Source organism: Ctenopharyngodon idella, chromosome 9, assembly GCF_019924925.1.
Source record: "Ctenopharyngodon idella isolate HZGC_01 chromosome 9, HZGC01, whole genome shotgun sequence".
Taxonomy (NCBI): Eukaryota; Metazoa; Chordata; class Actinopteri; order Cypriniformes; family Xenocyprididae; genus Ctenopharyngodon; species Ctenopharyngodon idella.
Genome location: NC_067228.1, coordinates 20,473,175 through 20,495,169, shown reverse-complemented (window position 1 = coordinate 20,495,169; position 21,995 = coordinate 20,473,175). Strand labels below are relative to the sequence as shown.

The following is a 21,995-nucleotide window of genomic DNA, read 5'->3' as shown; positions in this document are numbered from 1 at the left end:
TTTTGTCCTCGCAATTGTGTTTATATCTCACAATTCAGATTTCCCCCTCAAAATAGCAAGATTAACTCGCAATTCTGAGTTTTTTGGTCTCAGAATCACGATATTATTAATATTATTAAATCTAAATTGTGAGACATAAGGTAAAAAGCTTTTTTTTTTTTTTTTACTGTTTATTCCGTGGCGGAAACAGTTCCATAATTTACTACTAACTTCGCTATTCGCCCTTATTCATGATTCATGGAAAATAACCAAGCGACGTCAAGTGACGTGACTAATTATTTTTCACTTAGGCAAACACGAAAACAAAACCCTATGTATAAAACTTCGTCGTGTAACCTCAATGATCCATGACTTAAATTAACCTTCAAATAGTAGCTATTTAACGGGCTTTGCTTAGTGAATGATAAACACACCCATGAAGGATGCATTCAAATATTAACAACATAGCAACGAGCATAAAACCTCTCAAGACATTAACCCCACAGGCAGCAAAATCTTGGCGACCAACCACCAATTTACATAGGTGAGCATCACACACACATTTCTCTCAGAAAATGTAAAAAAGCATTTTAGATTGTATTTAGGCCTAACGTTAGTAGTAGCTACGATCATGAAACATGCTCACTTATAGAACCTACAGCAGATTGTATATACTGACAAATGCAAATATATCAATTACAAAGTTTTACTGAATAATCTTCATCTCTTTTCTGCTGTAATACTGCTATGATGTTTTTTCCTGTAAAGTTCTAAACCCAAACCCACAACTTCACTGACTCCTATAAGTTCTAATCCCTGTGTCAAAATATCTGAGCATCTTTTTGTTCTGTTATACATACTGTTACTATATGAAATTCAAGTCAATCACAGTGAATTAATTTTTTTCTTTCATCTTGTCCTCTTGCTTCCACTCCAGGTGCATTATGATGTGCTGTAATAGCAGAAACAGTACTAGTGATGGCGCCAAAGTCCTAACTGGAGCAGCATGTCATGCCATTCTGTGTGCACATGCGTGTGAGGTTTGCACTGGTTATATTCAGACTGTCTGACTGTGTAGGTGTCATCGGGGAGCCCCTCCCCCGTCTCTCTCTGTGATGCTGATGCTGAATTGCCCATCACTGAAGGGCAGAGGGTGATATTCTTCTCATAACGTCCACTCTATCCGTCCTCCTTCCCTCTGGAGTGAAGGATGTCGATGATCTGGATGCAGACAGAGAAGGCAGTCGTGCAAGTGCTACAGCGCAGATTGAGCAATGTCCATCACAGCATTGGTAAGAAATGAGTATGTTTGTCACTCAGCTTATAAAAGAGCTACTTGGTTCTGTTTAAATGCTTATAGGCATTGAGTGGCGTATTAGTAATGTTTTCCAGTGGTAAGGATTGTTCACCTTTTAAATATTACAGCAGTACTACAGCATCATTTTATATGTGGCCACAAATTTTGGTCACTTCATGGGCCAAGTATCGGCCAAATCATAACCGAGTTGATATTTGGAACAGCAGCACTCTTGCTTGTGTGATATTGTTTCATTAAAATACTTACCCTAACATATGAAATTTTATTTTTAAAATCTTCTTTCTTTTTTTAAATGTAACTGTTTATTGTACCTTTAGATAATATATATATATATATATATATATTAAAAAAAGTTGCATATATGTTTTATGTTTTGTAATATATTTGATACATCAGGCTGTTATGGCCCAAATAGTGAGAATATGGAACTCACACTCGAGGAGGAAAAAATATCTAAAAAAATTTTTCAAATGCCCAAACTGAGCAAAAATATTTGGTGCATTTGTTGTTATTTATATGGCTAAAAAGTGAGATGAAATTCTGATTGCTTGTAATGTAAATCAATGATATTTACAGACTACTTACATAAAAAGCATATAAATATCAATAGAATATGTCATTCTATATCTATCAATAATATGTCATTGTAAGATGATATTAAATGCTGTAGTTTTGCTTTCGGGGGGGCAAAACATATAATGTAATGCAATGCAATGAGCATTGAGAGATGTATAAATAAACATTCTTCAAAAGCCTGTTGTATCAATGATACATACTTTTTTAACAAAAATATGCTTGTTTTTTTTTTTAATAAATATAAAATAATGTAAAGATAATCAAGTAAATATAAGTTACTTCAGTCTGGTAAATGTTCATCTTGAAATATTAATAACAATATAAAAGTAATTATAATGTTTACTTTATAAAAATGGAAGATTTCACAGCAAAAAGACGTGTACCATAAACTAAAGGTGGACATTTTTGGAATGATACTAAAAGGCCTTTTACTTGCTAAAAAATTAATCTGAGGCCAGGAGGCATGTAGAAGATTGTGTACAACACAATTTAGAGGCTTTAGAAATACAGTAGGGATTCAGAACATATTCAGAAGCTCAAGGCTAGAAGAGAATTCCCAAAAACCGTCATGTGAGATTCATGCTGGGGGGTGTGTGTGTGTGTTTGGCAGAGTTACTGCTGAGTACAAAAACAGATACCATACAACAGTTTTCCACAGTAGCAGTGTGGCTTGCTGCAGTAGTTAGTCCACAGGCTTTAGGTAAGCATGTATGTCGTTTAACTACTAGCTGTTCTGAAATTGAGTGTAGTAGCTGATACTTTAACTATTGCAGTCAACTGTTTGATTTTAGTACCATGTAGTATCGTAAGTATATCTAAAAGAACATTGTGAGGTCAGGTATCCGACAGCAATAGAGGGGAAAATTATGCTGAGGAAATCCAGGAAAAGGCGTCCCAAACAAGGCAGTGATTGTGGACATCTTCCTCTGGTCCCGCTGGCACAAGGACAGAGTGAGTGAAAGCATGTTAACACTGTCAAAAATTCACCACTTTTGTTGGCATGTTCAAAAGGTCTTTAGATGATTGTACAGTACAATACTGTTCAGAATATTATATATTTTGAAATATTTTGAAAGAAGTCTCTTATGCTCACCAAGGCTGCATTTATTTGATCAAAAATACAGTAAAACTACTATTTTATTATGTTTTTAATAATATATATCATAAAACTAATCTTTTCTTTAAAAAGAAAATCTGACTGAACCTAAACTTTTGAACAGTATGTAGTGGGGTTAAAAAAGCCAAATTTTCTAATTTAATGGAGTTTTATTTATTGTAAATTATATTATCAGCATATAGTTTTTGTCTGAACTTTATTTTGTATTTACAACTGTATTTACATTTGTATGCATGTCTGAAAGAGACAAGTATACCAGTGCTAGAGAGATTTACCAGACTATAAAGACAGTTTTCTTCTTTTAAATGTTATCTGTTGGTTTGAATGGCTACTGAGTGACTTGGTTTGAATTCAGCTTTTATCTTTCCCTCCTCAGCAAGATCAGATGGCACTCAGATTCCTCCTATACTGGGGAGAAACCAACCAAACGCAGACACACACAGGGGTTCATTCATCCACCAATGTGATGGGGGAAGGGGCTCCTGGGGGGGGCGGCAGACTCTTTTTGGGGTGATTGTGGCGACACAGACAGACATAGACAGAGTGTAAACAAAGGACGTACAGTGCTTTACAGTCAGTGATCCATCACTCTTATCAGTTATAAAAATGTTGCAGCAGGTGAAGGGAACCTGTGTATGTGCGTCAGGGGACCAGTCCATTCCAGGAAGTCTGGAAATGAGAGAGAGAGAGAGAGAGAGAGAGAGAGAGAGAGAGAGAGAGAGAGGAAGTCATTACCTGGTGCACCTGTCTCAGGTAGCTCATTCTGAGATCACAGCTTATGGATACAAGACGACTGAGGATTTAGTGAGACATTTGACAATAAGAGGAAGAGAGAAACAGAGAGATGGATGTACAGAATGGAGGGAAAACTGTGTGCATTCCTCTAGCAGAGATTGAGAAATATTACAGATTTTCCAGATGTTGCCACTGGCTCCAAAGTAAGTGAGGACTTGTCATTTTATTTTATCCTAAATGTAAAATTATTTTAAAATATTTCATACAATGATTTGATTTGTTAATTTGTTATTTACTCCATTTGCACTATTTTTATTTTACTATACTCATTTTTGACAAATATGGCAGTGCAGTTTTGCAGTTTGTGTTATACAAATGAAGCACACTAAATATAACCGATTAGAACTGAGAGCAGGAGAGAGAGAAAAGGCAGGTGCTACCATAAAAGCTCATTTGAAATGTGACAGATGATTTTCTGTCCAGTGTGTGTGAATATCCTAAGGGGGTAAATCTGACTCCAATGGGACAACACACTCTTATTTTAGAAGAACAAAAGAAGGCAATGGATATATTCTCACTCATTTCAGGCCTCTGTCATTCACTTTTAAGTACCGCTTATAATATCTGATTGGTGTGTAGGTTTAAAAAAATCCATTTCTTAATCCTGCAATTAAAAAAAAACATTGAGGCCATAATGTAATATACAATAGAAGGTGTGGACATGCAGATAATTAGCTGTACACACTTTGTGGCACTATATCCAGAGGTAGTTTTGGTTGAGATAGATAGGAAATCACCTACTCTTTTCTTTCTAAACATGTCTGATGTGCCATTGACTAGAGCATGGGAATTGCTTTGGGCAAGATTCACCTACCTCAGATGGTAATATACACCAGCAAAAGATACAATACATTCAAGACAGCCAGTAATATATTAGTGTGTGTATGCAGACTCTGTAGGGTCTTCTTACCTGTGGTTAACTTCTTCACCTGTGGTTTATTTCATCTTACTAACATCAACTAACAACAATAGGATAAGTGCTATTTTAATTCTGTTATTTGCTATTGTGCAAATAAGGCACTGCAAAAAATTTGCTGAAGAGTGTTTTAAACCTCATTTAAATGGTGATACAGCAGGATAATTGTCTTGCCCTGGTTACAGGGAGAACTAGAACAATCCTGTAAACGATGACTGTAGACGGGATGTTAGTGTGTGTGTCTCTGTGTGTTTGTTACAGATGAGATCATGCAGAAGGAGTCCAGTCCTCTCTTCGCTGCTGACATCATCACTGAGCTCAAGAGACAGTTTGCGTTCCTGTCAGGTAAACGCTCTTTATATTCGCATTTCTTTCTTTATCCATGAAACTGAAACATTATCCAGGGACCAACTGTTAAGGACCCACAGGGAAAAAGAAAAACAAATGATATCTCTTGGTAGCACTTTATTTTACAGTCCTGTTCCGCACGTACATACTATGTACTTATTATAGCAATTAAAACAACTGGGTTATAACTAGGTACTAACAGTTATGCCATCCACATTTTTATTTTAGGAGGAATTTTACTCCATTTCTAGTGTATTGCAATAGAAACACTTATCTTTATAGAAACACTACACTTATATTGTAGTACAAAAGAGTTTTTCAATAAGAGCACAAAAAATATGTATTTGAATATGTAACATTATAAACGCTAGTGAGATTTGTTAGTCAAAATTCACGTTACATAATTTCCTGCTTCTGTCTGTAATGGATGGTTGGAAAATTTTTGAATGTGTTTCTCTGTAAAGCATGTAAAAAAAAAAACAAAAAAAAAACAATGGAGAGGAAAAAGACATTCTGGTGTTTAGAAACACTTTTGTGAAATGTGGGCATGTACATACACTGCAGCTTTAAGGATTTCATCTGAATATTTGTTGCTTTTGATGACAGGTTGTTACTGTTAAACTGAACTGAGTAAACGATGCTTGCACAATCTCTGTCCTGTTGTCATGGAGACAGGGAGAATAAGGCATGACTTGCCAAATTTATATTTTTGTCACATTGGGATCTTCACCCAGTGGCTTTCTCTGTCGCACTCTCTTTCTCTCTCTTTCCATTCCATCACTGCTATCTCTCTCTGTCTTACCACCAGTGTTTCAGCTTGTATTTTTATCCTGATTTGAAAGAGCGAATAGATAGGAAGAATAAAGTGATGTTTTTGAATCTCGCAGTATACATTGGGTTAATCATAGTTTCTATCCTGAGGGAATGCTGACAACACTTAGGTGTCTTTTTCTCTTCATTTTATCTTGTTTATGATTATATTTATTAGTAAGACTTGGTGAGCAGAGGATGACTCACTAATCCCTTTTCTAAGCTGTAAAATGAGCAAAACAATCCCGCTTGCATGGGAGCAACCCAAACCTAGAAACCAGGACATATGAATGAGACTTGGTCTCTTTTGACTTGGGGCAGTTAGTGACAATATACACTACTGTTCAAAAGTTTGGGAGCAGAAAGATTTTATTTTATTTTATTTTGCAAGGCTGCATTAAATGATCAAAAGTGACAGTAAAACATTTACATTGTTGCAAAAAAAAAACTATTTCACATAAATGTTGTTCTTATGAACTTTCTATTCATCAAAAAAAAAAAAAAAAAAAATCCTAAAAAATAATTTATTATGGTATCCACAAAAATATTAAGCAGCATTGATAATAATAAGAAGAAATGTTTCTTGAGCAGCAAATCAGCATATTTGAATGATTTCTGAAGGATCATGTGACACTGAAGACTATAATATAATATAATATAATATAATATAATATAATATAATATAATATAATCAACCAAATCCGTGGTGAGCATTCAAAAACAATGAAAAGAATATTCCGACCCTAAACTTTTGAAAGGAAGTGTAACTACATGCAAGATACCACCTTAGCAACTACATAGCAACAGCCTAGTTACCACCCATAGAAAGCTAGCATCATTATGATTTTGCACAGGCAAGTGGTGTGATGTGTATAGTTAAGATTCAGGGATGGTACCCTTTTCTAATCTTGCTTGTACATTTTTTTTTTTTTTTTTTTGGTGATTGTGGCACAGTCTTGTCAATGCAGCAGAATTCTTGACACTAGCTACCAAACAGATGATAGGAACAATAACAAACCGATCTGGGATTATGTCACAGTTTGGCTGTCACAGACCTCTCAAACAACTGTTGTAGCAGTAGCACACAATATGAAAACTGTGACACAGCATATAGGTGGTGTGAGCAGGTTTTCATTGGCCTGCCTGTGTGCTAATTTAAGATCTCTGATGCATGCCAACACACACGACAGCAGGGTTTCTGGTGTTTATTGCCCCCTGCTGTTTGCCTGTTCAACAGATTATAGGAGCGGGATTTTCCTCTTTGATTCTTCATATTTCTGCCTGTCTATTTTAGGGGGAAGAGGACAGGACGGAAGCCCTATCATTATCTTCCCAGAATTCCCTTCCTTTTGTGAACTTGGAGACCAAGAGTTTCGTAATGTTCTCACCTACCTGACAAGTATTCCCAGGTAAATTCACACATTAACACACGTTTGAATATTATGGTGACAGCAGTAACACATGTGCATGTGTCTCCATCAGTCTGAGTGCAGCAGGTGCGGGCTTTATCGTGGTGATTGATAGGCGTCGAGATCGATGGACGTGTTTAAAGGCAACATTACTGCGTATCTCAGTGAGTCTGACTGCACCTGATTCTTCTGACTCTCTCCTATATAAACGCACATAAACATTGTCTTCAATAATATTTTTGCAGATACTATAATATATTTTAAATAATATACTGTCATATATTTTAAAATATGTCTTTAATATATTTAGCATAATATGAATTTGTGTACTTTCTTATATGTTTGTGTGTAGGGCTGGTTTCCTGCTAATCTTCGTCTCGTTCTGGTGCTGAGACCCAGTGCTATCCTGCAGCGAACATTGTCTGACGTGTTCTTTAAACTACACAGAGATGACTTTAAAGTACCGGTAATTAACCTGAATGTGTGTTGTTGTTGTTATGTTTGTACAAGCCATATCTGTTTGTGTGTGTCATGTCATTGTAAATAACAAAGCCTGTGTGTGTATTGAAGGTCCTCATGCTAAGCTCAGTGGTTGATCTGCACTTTTATATTGAGCGGAGTCAGCTGACACAAGAACTGGGTGGCTCTCAATACTACTGCCACAAGACCTGGATTTCTCATCGCACTGTAAGAACAAATACACATCTTAAAGTTGAACTCTGTATTTTTTATTTATGTTGCATTATGGATGGGTATGACTCAGCTTAAAGTGACACCTAGTGGTGTGGATGCAGCATCACGCGAAATCAAATAGTTTACCAATTCATTTGTAGAAATGAATAATTTGCAGTCAGCCATGATTCATTTATTACGAGTGACAGTGCCCAATAATCGGTGGGATAAAGTGAAATCATAATCATAATATTAATAATACACAGCTTTTCATGTGATTGCAACATTGCTGTCTGACAAGCTTGAAGTGTAAAGGTGTGTTAATTAAAATCATTAATGTAATTTCAGCAAAATTCCGTGGGGAATATAGTGTCGTCAATAGTGTAGCAAGGAAACAGCTCACACAGAAGTCATTTTCAAACCAAGCAGCTTTCTTTTGGACAACGTGGTGAATTCACTAACTTATATCCGTTGCGAAATCTGTGTTCAGAAATGTTTTGCCCGCACGCAAAATTCTCGATAAAGTGGATTACTATTGAAATGACTGGATTTCACCTGCAAAAATTCCAATCTTTATTTGGCTGTTGATAAAACCTTATGGCATTTTAATGCACATGATTGAAACAAATTTTAAAAGTCATTTTAATTACGTTTTATGTGTTTTTAATTGGAGAAAAATAATTAAGTGCACATTAAAAACCTCATTACATATATGAAACGAAACAAGCTACACCAGTAATATACATTGTATGTGAAATTATGATTCCTTTGTGCCTGTAGGATCTTGAAAGCTTTGCTGCGTTAGTGAAGAGGATGGCACAGAGACTGCAAGTGTTTGGCAGAGAGATGGCAGAAACAGAGCTGCCTAACAATCTCCTAACAGCCGGCAATCTGCTCAATGCACACACCAGCAGAAAAGACAGTTTGAAAGTATTTATTAAAAAAAAAACATTAAAAATATTCAGTAGTATTCAATATGTGCCACCTCACACATTCATTAGGTTTTTACAAAATTATTCTTTGCGTCATTGTTTTCTCTTTAGGAAGAGATCACAGGAGCTCACAGCCAAGGACGGAAACTCTTGGAGAACATCAGGGAACCTGTTCGCAGAGATCCGGACAGCAGTCTAAACCCCGATCAGCTGGAGAACCTTGCTACAGTGCACAGGTACATCTTTGACTCTTTTTTTTTTTTTTTTTTTTAGTTTATTCTGCATCTCAATCTGATATACAGGTGCTGGTCATATAATTAGAATATCGTGAAAAAGTTCATTTTTTTATTGTAAATTATTTTAAAAAATGAAACTTTCATATATTCTAGATTCCCTACATGTAAAGTAAAACATTTCAAAAGTTTTTTTTTTTTAATTTGTTGATTAGAGCGTACAGCTTATGAAAGTCCAAAATCCAGTATCTCAAAATATTAGAATATTTACATTTGAGTTTCATTAAATGACCATCCCTACAGTATAAATTCCGGGTATCTTTTGTTCTTTGAAACCACACTAATGGGGAAGACTGCTGACTTGGCAATGGTCCAGGAGACAATCATTGACACCCTCCACAAAGAGAGTAAGTCACAGAAGGTCATTACTGAATGGGGTGGCTGTTTACAGAGTGTATATCAAAGCATATTAAATGCAAAGTTGACTGGAAGGAAGAAATTGGGTAGGCAAAGGTGCACAAGCAACAGGGATGACCGCAAGCTTGAGAATACTGTCAAGTAAAGCCAATTCAAACACTTGGGAGAGCTTCACAATGAGTAGAATGAAGCCGGAGTCAGTGCATCAAGAGTCACCACACTCAGACATCTTCAGGAAAAGGACTACCAAGCCACTTCTGAACCAGAGACAATGTCAGAAGCATCTTACCTGGGCTAAGGAGAAAAAGAACTGGACAGTGAACAGTGGTCGAAAGTCCTCTTTTCAGATAAAAGTAAATTTTGCCTTTCATGTTGAAATCATGGTCCCAGAGTCTGAAGGAAGACTGGAGAGGCACAGAATCCAAGCTGCTTGAAGTCTAATGTGAAGTTTCTGAAGTCAATAATGATTTGGGGGGGCCGTGACGTCTGCTGGTGTTGGTCCATTGTGTTTTATCAAGTGCAAAGTCAATGCAGCCATCTTCCAGGAGATTTTGGAGCACTTTATGCTTCCATCTGCTGACAAGCTTTATGGAGATGCTGATTTCCTTTTCCAGCAGGACTTTAGCACCTGCCCACAGTGCAAAAACCACTTCCAAGTGGTTTGCTGAGCATGATATTACTGTGCTTTTTTGGCCAGCCAATATGCCTGACCTGAATCTATGGGATATTTTCAAGAGAAAGATGAGAAACAGTCGATCCAACAATATACAGATGATCTGAAGGCTCAATAGTGCCTCAGCAGTGCCACAGGCTGATCACTTCCATGCCACACTTCACTGATGCTGTAATTTGTGCTAGGAGCAAGTCATTTGCTGTAATATGTCCTGCCGATCAAGTATTGAGTGCACAAAAGAACATACTTTAAAGAACTTGAACTTTTCTGTTTTGCAAATCCATTTTTTGATTGATCTTAGGAAATATTCTAATATTTTGAAATACTGGATTTTGGACTTTCATGAGCTGTACGCTCTAATCATCAAAATTAAAAAAAAAAACTTTTGAAATGTTTTACTTTACATGTAGGGAATCTAGAATATATGAAAGTTTCATTTTTAAAAATAATTTATAATAAAAAAATGAACTTTTTGATGATATTCTAATTATATGACCAGCACCTGTATATATATATATATATATATATATATATATATATCACTCTGATATGCTCATGCTCAATGTATTATTTGAATTTTAATGGTTTGACCCATTCATTAAACATAATGGGCGAGCATTATCGCATTGGCAGAGTGGTTCACATGACTTTACGCTTGTATCTCACCGTTACTTCATGCTTTAGGATCTCAATAGACAGTTAGACAGCATAAATGAGATTACAGTGTTATTTTAGCATTATTTATATAATACTATAATATAATACTATTATCGTATTTATTAATATTTTGAAATTACTTTTATTTTTAGTTTTCTTTATTCTTATTTTCAGTTTTTTTTTTTTTTATATATATATATATATATATAGATTTAACAATTTATTATTTTAGTTTGAGTCATTTTAGTACTTTAACTTAAACTTATTTACTTAAACTTCAACTTTAACTTATTCAGTTAGTTTCCTAAGAGTTTTTCCATAAAAATATTTATATTTTATTTAATTTCAGTTTTATTTCAAATATAAACACCTTTTTAATAGTTTATCTAACAATAACACTGGTGGTTTATACACTATTTCATATTTCATCTAATATTCACGTAATATTTGTTTTGTTTAAATTTCAATAAACAATTATTTATTATTACCTAATCTCCTCAATATGAGGAAATAATTATCATTATTTCCTCATATTACCTTATCCTCAACTGTCAATTATTTCCTCATGCAGATTTCTCTCATATATCCCTCTCTTTCTTTTTCCCTGCCAACTTGCAGGCTATTATCCCAGTTGAATGAGAGCTCTACAGCATTTGATGAGTTCTGGATTCAGCATCAAAATAAACTGGAGCTATGTTTGAAACTCTGCCAGTTTGAGCACAGCTTTCAACAGGTCTTGCTTTTAAAAGACACTAATATTTTACAGCTTATTCTTATTACTGCAATACATTAGAATTTACTAATAATATTTGCTCTCTGTTTTCATTTGCCATGGTCTTGTAGTTGCAAACAGAGCTGGAGCAGGCAACAGAAACACTGAATGCTTTTTCAGATGTTGGAATAAGCCCCGCCCAAACAGAACACCTCCTTCAAGAACTGACCAATCACGAAAAGACAGTCTGTGTGAGTCTCCGCCAGCTGAATAATTGTGTTATCATGCATCCACACACACATATACATGGATTTGTCAATCTAATTTATATTAAAGCTTTCAATAACCCTTGTGATGAATGCCTCCTCTCCACACACTTTTTCTGCAGGAAGTGCTGGACAGAGTAAGATCTGTGGTTGCCGAGGGCCAAGGATTGATTGACAGCTCTCAGAATGTTGATGACAGTGTTGCAGTAAAATGCAGTGAGCTACAGAAAGCGAGAGAGCATCTCATCCAAGAGCTAAAAGACAAGAAGACCATGCTGACACAGGCTATGGAGCTACATAGAAGACTGGAAATGGTGACTAGAAATAGACAAACATGCACATTTATATTTATATTTGATTATATTTATATAAATCCTTCAGTTACTGGTCCAGATATTTAACCATTAACTTATACCACCCATAAAGCTTTTAAGACAGAACTAGTTTGACATTCCCAGCTGGGGAGACATGGAGTGATGGTGCAGTCCTCACCTTCACACAGTTACATGCAAATTCTCTACACACACACACACACACAGACATGTATACCCCACTTTCATACTGTATATGCAAATCTGTTTCCACCACATTCTCTTTCAGGTGTGTAAATGGTGTGATGATGGGATTTACATGCTAGCATCACAGCCTCTTGACAAGTGCCAATCACAGGAGGGGGCGGAGTCAGCACTGTCAGAGCTGGAGTTTTACCTGGAGACAGCCAATGAGAAACAGCTGTGGGAGATCAGCACAGTTTGGCTGGAATATGAGAGCATACTGAACAATGAGCTCAGGGTGAGGCAAATACCTGCAACTCATTCAATTCATTTTAATTTTTAGTCAACAGCATAAAATGAAATAAAAAAAAATTCTTTGCAATTTTTTTTATTTATAAAAAATGTAAATAAACAAAAAACATCTTTAAAATGTTTAATAAATAATAAAGAATTACATAGATAAATAAATAGATAGGTCAATTGTTGTATTTGTGGTTAAAAAAAAAATTATATAAATGAATAATTGATATTGATGCAGTGATATGTCAGAGATCAAATTTGAATAAGGAATAACAAATTTATCAAGTAATAATGTACAATTATAGAGACAAACAAGTAATTTAAGTAATTTAGATTTATCTTATTCTGTAGTTTATAATAAATTCCAAAGTATTTTATCTAACAGATGAAGATTTTGAAGATCAGAGTATAGAGAAAGAAGGAAACAAAAGAAGATATATGCAGAATACAAGGATAGGAAGTAGAAGAAGCAGAAGTGAAGAACAAAATAAGCAAATAATATACAGGATATGCAGGAAACTTACATCCTCCTAAACTTGTTTTGGTCTGATAAGAAAAGGTCAAACAGACTTATCCATTATGTCATAGTTGGCGTAACGGCTAGGTCGGCGTGACCAGTCAAATGCTACGGTTGCAAAGATAGACGAAAATAGATAGACGAGGTGTGGTTTTGACACCTTTAAGAGAATATTGTGTATCTTGCATTGTCTAATGCGATGGAAACAGACATATTTTGATACAAAGGTACATCACGTAATCAATTCTGATGGAAAATACATCCACTCGATCTTACAGCACAGAAGAGACACCAAAGATCTTGCATTTGGAAATAATCAAACATATCAGAGCATATTGTAGAAAATATATAAATGATTAAAGAAATCAATATTGTAAAAGAATAAAAATGCAACATAAGGAATATAACGATTTAGGATGATTAAATGAATTTATAGCCATCAACTACAATTCATAAAGAAAATATTAATAAGATTAATAAAAAGGAATAATGTGTAAAAAAAGAAATTGAATAAATATGAATACGAATAATTTAGCATACACCAATAATGATATAATGTTTTATATTGTGTTATATTATATTGTATAATGTGTAATGATACAGGAGCATGTGAAGCGTGCATTTGAGAAGAAAGCCTCACTGCAAGAGATGTTTGAGAGGAGGAGGGTTAGCCTGAAGAAACTAGCAGCCAAGCAAACACGCCCTGTCCAACCTGTGGCCCCTCGACCGGAGTCACTCTCATCTCCTGGTATGTATGTATGTATGTATATATCTATGTATCTATCTATCTTTTTTTAAGTGTAAAATGGAGGCAATTGGTTTATTTCTCTTTCAGCTCACAGGGATCATGAGAGCATCTGTATTAGTGAAGACTCAGACGGCAGGGTGTCCTGTAAAGAAGTATGTATAATTCATCTACAATGCCCTTAATGTATTTCCTCCCTTTTCAATCATTTTAAAGGTGCAATATGTAAGAATTTTGCAGTGAAATGTCCAAAAACTACTAGGCTAGTGTTATATATCTTGTTCACTTGAGTACTTACAATATCCCAAATGTTTGCAACTATTTGTAAATCGTAAGACAATTGCAATTTTAACCAAGGCTCCGGGACGTGTGAGGAGTCGCCTGTCAATTGCGTCATACCCGTGTTACCCTCGGTTTCCGGTTTTATTTTGTAGAAACCATGAAAACACCAAAGACGCTTTAATATTTACATGTTTTAATAGGCAAGGGAACAACTGTTTTGATATATTTATAGACAGAAAAATAATTATTGTTATATAGAGCTCAAAACGTTTAATGTTAGTCTTATTGTTTAAATCTAATTTTCTTGATTTTTTTGCGAGTACCATGCCTCAGAGAAAAACAAAAGTAGCTAACATAGCATAATCAGTTGTAGCTTTATTTTTAGTAACAGTAATACAGAAACTCCATAATACAATACGTTTTAAAATTAATTGCATTTATCAACACAAGCCATCCATCATTTAATATGATATTCTAAAATCGATCTATCTGCAGTGTGTCTCAAACAAGTGTCTCACAGCAGACGCTGTGCGAACGCACAGAGTAACGTTATTACATTTTCAACACACTCAAATGTATCTAATATGATAAACAGAGCTGTGTTACCTCATACTCATGACCGAAAAAGCGGAAGCGGCGCCGGCGACTGTGTCATAATAAAAGTTCCGCTGCTCGCGGCGTGTGTTGCGCAATCGCTCCAGCGGCCTCGTTCAGCACCAACAACACTCGGTCCTGCTCTGCTTCATACTACAGTAACGTTAATAATCGCATCCATGAACATGATTTCTTCCCGAGTCCTATCCCAATTCTATTCCACCGGCTGTTGAGGTGAAGACCACATGTCCCAAGATTCCACGCTCAAACTTGGCATCATCAAGCTACACCTTTGTTTTGAATAGGCCTCTAGCGGACAGAAAATATTACATATTGCACCTTTAAATCACTCTCTTTGTACAAGCAAATGCTATAATCCTTTCTCTCATGTAGTGAGCTCTATGTAAGTTAAGGGCCTTAACTATTACCCAATAATGATCCTCCCTATGTAGGTAAGCTTTGATCAGGTTGACAGGAGCAGTCGCAATCCTTCTGTATCTGAGGAGGAGGAAACCCTGGCTGTGCTGCGCAGGTCAGTCCAGGGTCAATGTTCAAAGGGGAAAGAGGGGAACACATGTGCCTTACTAGACCATCAACACTCCTCTACAGTGTAGTAATTGACTGTTCTTCATTGTGTGTGTGCTCTGTGTTTGTTCAAAGGCATGTAATGAATGAGTTACTGGAAACAGAGAGAGCATATGTGGAAGAGCTTATGTGTGTTTTGCAGGTGAGTGAATCTGTCAGTTCTTTCATAAATAAAAGTCATTTTCACATCAAAAAACTATTTCATTTTATTATGTGGCAGGACATTTTCTTAAAATGTTGTTTAAAGAGGCCTTATCCTACATGTTTTTAGAAGTTTTTGCCTCATGAAGTCCTCATGGACCTGGGAGGTAGATTATTGTTGTGGAAGTTAAGCAGGTCTACACCAAAATCTTTATTTTAAAAGGGCCATGAAAATCCTGTTTGTTGTGATATTCCCCCATTAAATATGTCATGTGTACGCTGTAGGGATATGCTGCTGAGATGGACAACCCCTCCATGGCTACTCTCATCCCTGCAGCCCTGCAGAACAAGAAGGATGTGTTATTTGGGAACATGCAGGAGATTTATAATTTCCACAAAAGGTGAGCGCCATCTAGTGGAGTGGAGAGACAACATTGAAATGTAAACAAAATTATTTGGAGAATAGTTAGTAGCATCATTAGTTAGGATGTAAATTCTGATTCATTTTAGTGAATTGTTTGTTCGGAGGTATCACTGATTAAATGAACAAATCACTGATCAAATAAATGTTTCACAATTAATTTTAAATTCCTCTCTTTCAGAATATTCCTCAAAGAGCTGGAGACTTACACTGACTGTCCTGAGCTTGTGGGACGCTGCTTTTTAAACTGGGTGAATTTTATATAACTAGCAAGAAAACAAAGCATGTTTCTGAAGTATGAAGTAAAAGTGAACTTTTGGGAGTTTATTATTTTCAGTGATGCTCAGAACTTTGTTCATTGTGGTTGTTTAGATGAGGGAGCTGCAGATTTATGAGAAATACTGTCACAACAAGCCTCGTTCTGAGAGCCTCTGGAGACAGTGCTCAGACTGCGCCTTCTTCCAGGTATGCACACATACATATGTAAAACAGCATACTATCATACTACTATTACATACTATATTTGCAGTATGTAGTGTGTATGAACATATACAATGTTCTGTTTGCTTGTAATACAAGCAAAAACAAATAAATGTGCTACACTTGACCTTCCAAATGATCTTTTTAATATGATTTTTTTTTTTTTTAATGATTTTTATCTTCTTCTTCTTCGTTCATTGTTTGATTGCACTACCAAAAGAGATTTTTACAAAATTGGATTAAAATGCAGACTTAACACAGTTTAAACGTTTTAAATGTTTATCTGTGAATACTGAGGACTGTTTTCCATACTTGTTTTTTAAATAGTAGGTAACGTGCAGTACATACTGTGCAGTATGCAGTACTCTAATTTTCTATACCAAACACACACTCTCTCAGACACACATACACACTAACCACAATCTGTTGATGACATCAGTCCCTCTTTGTGAGTGATAGCCATTTGAACAACTTTACCACATTGTGTTTGTGCATCAGGAGTGTCAGAAAAAACTAGAGCACAAGCTGGGGCTGGACTCATATCTACTAAAGCCTGTCCAGAGGATCACTAAGTACCAGCTCCTGCTAAAGGTACTAGATTATATGTGTGTTATACGTGTGTGTATATGAAAATGTAATAACTGAAGAGTCAGCGTGAAATAAAAATTTACTCTATATTCTAAATGCATGTTGTTGATCTTATTCTGAACGATTCCTACTCGCATTTCATTTAAAAAAAAAAAAAAGTTTTGACCTCATAATCTTCAATAAAATTGTCTTAAGTGATGTATGCTGGATTTCTCCAGTCATTTAGTCTGTTTAAACCCCGCTCCTTTCTTACAATCGACTGCGAACTCACATTCAGATCTACTCCATCCAATCAACAACCACTGGAAAAAACCAAGTCCCTGCCCTACATTTTTTTTTTTTTTTTTAGTAATCTGATTAACTTGGATGTACGTCACAATGGGCCCTTTTCACATTTTCGGGGTTCTCAGAAGCGGAAGTTGCCATAGTTGGGTAAACTTCTATAGTGGTAAACGGGAGGCCACAGCAAATATAATTTTTGTATTTCCATTTCCATTTGCTCCTATAGCAAAAGAAAAAAGTCTGTGATAGTGTTTCCAAAAGAGAGAAAAAATAGAGAGAGATTGATTCCGTTGGTCAGAAGAGAGAAAGATGTGAAATTTGCTGTGTATTTGAAATAACCACGCAGCAGTGTTAATTAGTTTTTTACCATTTACTGCCAAGGTAAAGCAACACAAAGTATAGCATTATAAATGTGTATTGCATTTTTAAAAAAATAAAATATGAAAAACTTTACTAGATTTGCAATGTTGATAACTGTGGAAACGTGTGTGTGTGTGTGTGTGTGTGTGCATGTTTGTGTTTTAGGAGATGATTAAGTACAGTAAAGGCTGCGAGGGCTCAGTGGAGCTGCAGGCAGCTCTTTCATCCATACTAGGGATCCTGAAGGCTGTAAATGACTCAATGCATCTCATTGCCATCACAGGATATGAGGTAAAAGGCATGCACACACTTCAATCACGTCATGCCCATTAATATTAATTATTGTTTTGTCACTCCTATTTATTCCACATCTGCAAGCAATATTTATTGATTCCATGCAGGGTAATCTTGGAGACCTGGGTCGCCTGCTGATGCAGGGGTCATTCAGTGTGTGGGCGGAGCATAAGAGAGGTCATGTGAAGGTGATAGAGCTGGCCAGGTTTAAGCCCATGCAGAGACACCTGTTCCTGCACGAGAAAGCTCTGCTCTTCTGCAAGAGACGAGAGGAGAGCGGAGAGGGATATGAGAAAGCCCCCTCATATAGCTTCAAACAGGAGCTCAGCGTGAGTATATTAACATTATGGCCCGGGTTCACAGACAGGGCTTAGCCTAAACCAGGATTAGGCCTTAGTTCAATTAGGGCATTTAAGTAGCTTTTATAAACTTTCACTAGAACAAACATTACTGTGGTGTAGATCTTGAGACAAAACAATGGCACTGACTGACGTTTTAAGGCATGTCAGTGCAAGTTGCTTTCAGTTAAAACAGCTCAAACATGCATTTTAGTCTAGAACTAGCTTAAGCCTTGTCTGTGAAACCGGGGGAAAGTGTAATAATGCTTAGCTTAATTTAATAAAATGATGGTGAGCTCATATTGGTAAGTCTGATCTCTTCTGTTATGTTCAATTAACCATAGTATTTCTCCCATGCTAAGGGAAATTTAGTAACTACCAAAGTTGCGTATTTAAAAGGCCATTTTCCTGATCTGACATTTTTCTAAAATAGAAAATACTATATTTCAGATATACTGTATTTTATGGGTCATTAGCATTTTATTGCCCATATTAAATTGCATTTATTTATTATTTTTGAAATGCAAGAAGCATTTTTATAACATGCACAAACTCAAATATTTAAACTTTTGGTGAAATGCCCTGCAGAAAACATTTTCTGTAGAGTCTTGTGATTTTTATAAAATTCAATTTGTGAAGATTATACCTAATTTGCATATTTATAGATTTAAACGAGTAAGGTCACAAAAAATATTTTTTTTATTATTATTTTCATACAGAGATGATGGTCTCTTTTCTGTCTTCATTAGATGGCTGCTATTGGAATAACAGAGACTGCTAAAGGGGACAGCAAGAAGTTTGAGATCTGGTCCAGGTCAAGGGATGAAGTCTACACAGTACAGGTGAGCACACGAGGGTGTGTCTTGAGTTCATATTTCTATTAAAAAGATCATGTTACATGTGTTAAGTCTGGATTGATCAGATGTCTCTGGTTTTATGTGGCTTTGTGATATATGTTAATTTGTAGGCCGTGTCTGAGGAGGTTAAGACCATCTGGGTGACAGAAATCCAGAAACTTCTAACAGGACAACTGGAGGCCTACAAAGGTATCGGCCTGGTTTTATGTTTGTTTGGAAAGAAATATGTGATACATTCAGATGACTGATTTAACACAAACATGCTTTAAATGCATGCTCTTGTTATGTAGAGGCACGTCAACAGAAGGCACCTGAACAGTTCACCTCAGAGACCAGCTCGACTAACAGGTATGATTACACACAATCACATTTACACATTTATATTGGAGCTAATTTTATAACATGAAATTCATCACATCCTAAGACTGGTGAAAAATGAAAGTAGTAACCTCAGGAGCGGAGGAGCAGAGAAACAGAAGACAGAAGAGGAAAGAGGCAAAGAACTTGAGAACATTCTAGAACCTGGAATGACACAGAGAGCGAAAGGTGAGTTAAAAACTTTCAACATGCATACATGCATTATGTCATTAGAGACTTTGTTTTTGATTAATGAACTTCCCCTTTAACTTCTTTCTGTTTTTTTTTTTTTGTTTTTTTGTTTTTGTGGTTTACAGGGTCTTCGTTCAGCTTTGAGACGAAACCAAAACGACAGGATATCCGAAGTGACCCAACACCTCTAGGTGACCTATTTCAGCAGACTGAAAACCAAACATGAAGTTCACATGTTCTTGATATCTTCTCTTCGAGAGATTTTAAAAATAAAAATAGAAAATGGCTGATGCTAAAAACAGCCAATTTATTACCACCAAGCTCTCTAAAGACTAAAGGCAGAAAATGAGCTGATCCTCAAAGGAATAGCTCACTCAGGTGTACTTCAGGCACTGTGCCATACTAAGAAGATGCAGAGATGCACTCTGATTGGTTATTTTCCTCCCAGAAACAGGGCCACACCCTAACTTGGGCGGAGTCAGGTGGTTCAGTACATCAAGCCTGTTTCAGAATCGTAGGAGAGGTACACATACTGAGTATACACGTATGTGCACACTTAAGAATACTCCACTGAGGTCTTACTAGGGTAGCATGTGCTTGTAGGTTATATGTGTGTCTCATCTGATGCTTTCTGAGTGGTTCTGACCACGTCTTTGTCTATACAAGATTGTTTCGGGTTTAGCTCTATCAACAGCATCAGTTACACAAAAAATAATTTTGAGTAGTCCCTCAGTTTGTAAAAACAAACAAAAATGTGTTTATGGTAATAGATTTACCATGGAAGTTAATGGAGCAAGAGGATTTCAAAACAGAAATGTGAATTTTTCTGTACAAAAATGTTATTTGTGGAGAGATTCACATTTTATTTATGCTGTTGATAGACATTAACTTGTATTGCACCTGTAACATTCCTCTGACACGCACCGACGCATGCTCTTTTTGTGGTTTGGGAAATGGTCACTGGTCTGTCCCCTGTCTATCACGTCACGATGAGGCTTCAGCGGTACTTTCTCTGTCATCTCTACATGGCCCTCATTTATGTGTTTACTTACAATACAAATCCTGTTCCCCATCCTTTTAACTTTAATCTATTTTTTTCTCCTGTTTGTCTCAGGTTGGACTAAAGGATCTCTTTCACTGGATGCCTCTGTGGAGCATGATGGATACTTTAGTGCAGAGGAGCAAGTGACCTCTGACCCCGAGGAGGAGAAGGAAGATAAACTGGTGCAAGACCATGTCTGTTTTTTACTGTTAGATGAAAAAGCAAAAGGGTGTCATGTTTTTAAAGCATTTCCTCATCTTTATTTCAGTGTGAAGATGAGCTGCAGTCTATGAAGATACAGGAAGAGATCCAGCTTTCTGAAGAGACTGAAGATCCTGAGGAATGAGAGTTGAGTGTAAACGTGTCTGAAATGCCATCAATGTACAGCATATACACTATGAGTCTTGCATAACTCTGGAAAAGAGGCAAATGAGACATATTAAACATTAACTTTGAAGTTTTGCATACTCTTAAAAATAAAGGTTCTTGGTAGAAGCACATGGTTTAGAATACCTGGAGAAAGCTGTCCATTAGCATTTACATTCATTTAAATGTCAATGTGACAAAAAATGCTTTTTATGAGGACACAAAGCTAATTTTAAATAGTTGTCAATGGAGAAAAATGCTTTTTAGAACCATACATCTACCAGCAGTGGTCATACTAACCAGCCAGAAAACCAAAAGGTTAGTGCCAAAAAGAGTTATCAGCCTCCACGTGGATGTTTTATTATTTAAATATATAAAAAACCATCTCTAGACCACAATGTAAAAACCTATAATGCAACATCAAGAACTTTTTGACTCTCCAAAGAACTGTATACATATGGAAACTATTGTTCCCATAACTCAGAGTTCTTTGCAAAGACCCATTGAAGAAGCTTTATTTTTAAGAATGTAGTCTTAGAATGCACCAAAGTAATGCATTTCGCAGAGACACCTGACCTGGCTCTTTACACACTGTCTTATATTATGCTGTTACACATGTTTCATATCCCTTAAAATGTAGTAGTAATTTGTGCCACCGTAATTGTCTATACTGGGATATGGCATGTCTGTTGTCAAGTCTTGTGATCTCCAATGTGAATGCATGTGTCAGTTGTTATATCATTGTGTGCAGGAAACTAGGACCTACATGTAACGCAAGCATATCATATATGCAGATATTGTTTCTCAAAGTGACTGTGATCACCCTGTGCCATTTGTATGTAAAATATGTTTAAAAATCAATATTGTTTTATATATGCATATAAAAAAATAAAACCATAGTTGACTAATGACTTTGCCTGTTTTGATTAG

General features: G+C 36.0%; 1 protein-coding gene across 6 annotated transcripts; it reads left to right on the top strand.

Moving 5' to 3' along the window:
* Positions 1-168: 168 nt before the first annotated feature.
* mcf2lb (mcf.2 cell line derived transforming sequence-like b) lies at positions 169-21,976 on the top strand. 6 transcript variants are annotated; one of them, XM_051906051.1, is made up of 31 exons: positions 169-523; positions 917-1,271; positions 4,963-5,046; positions 7,154-7,268; positions 7,342-7,432; positions 7,621-7,734; positions 7,839-7,955; positions 8,721-8,870; positions 8,984-9,108; positions 11,471-11,585; positions 11,696-11,815; positions 11,953-12,144; positions 12,431-12,622; positions 13,745-13,889; positions 13,977-14,041; positions 15,215-15,294; positions 15,423-15,489; positions 15,774-15,889; positions 16,091-16,160; positions 16,282-16,374; positions 16,888-16,980; positions 17,785-17,910; positions 18,021-18,242; positions 19,001-19,093; positions 19,219-19,297; positions 19,399-19,456; positions 19,533-19,654; positions 19,783-19,848; positions 20,106-20,201; positions 20,772-20,881; positions 20,968-21,976. In XM_051906051.1, exons 2-31 carry the CDS (start codon positions 1,190-1,192, stop codon positions 21,043-21,045), a joined length of 3,276 nt encoding a protein of 1,091 aa, XP_051762011.1. In that variant the 5' UTR covers positions 169-523; positions 917-1,189; the 3' UTR covers positions 21,046-21,976. The 6 variants fall into 6 exon arrangements, with proteins under 6 accessions (XP_051762011.1, XP_051762013.1, XP_051762010.1 ...); XM_051906053.1 differs by lacking the exons at positions 169-523; positions 917-1,271 and adding an exon at positions 3,768-3,928 and having other exon boundaries at positions 20,112-20,180; XM_051906050.1 differs by lacking the exons at positions 169-523; positions 917-1,271 and adding an exon at positions 3,768-3,928 and having other exon boundaries at positions 20,112-20,201.
* Positions 21,977-21,995: the final 19 nt, after the last annotated feature.

Bases quoted from the DNA above. Each gene is read 5' to 3' on its own strand.
- mcf2lb (XM_051906049.1), top strand. From the start codon at position 3,835: ATGGATGTACAGAATGGAGGGAAAACTGTGTGCATTCCTCTAGCAGAG. The intron at 3,929-4,962 runs GTAAGTGAGGAC...TGTTTGTTACAG, and splicing joins ATGTTGCCACTGGCTCCAAA to ATGAGATCATGCAGAAGGAG. The intron at 16,981-17,784 runs GTACTAGATTAT...TTTGTGTTTTAG, and splicing joins AGTACCAGCTCCTGCTAAAG to GAGATGATTAAGTACAGTAA.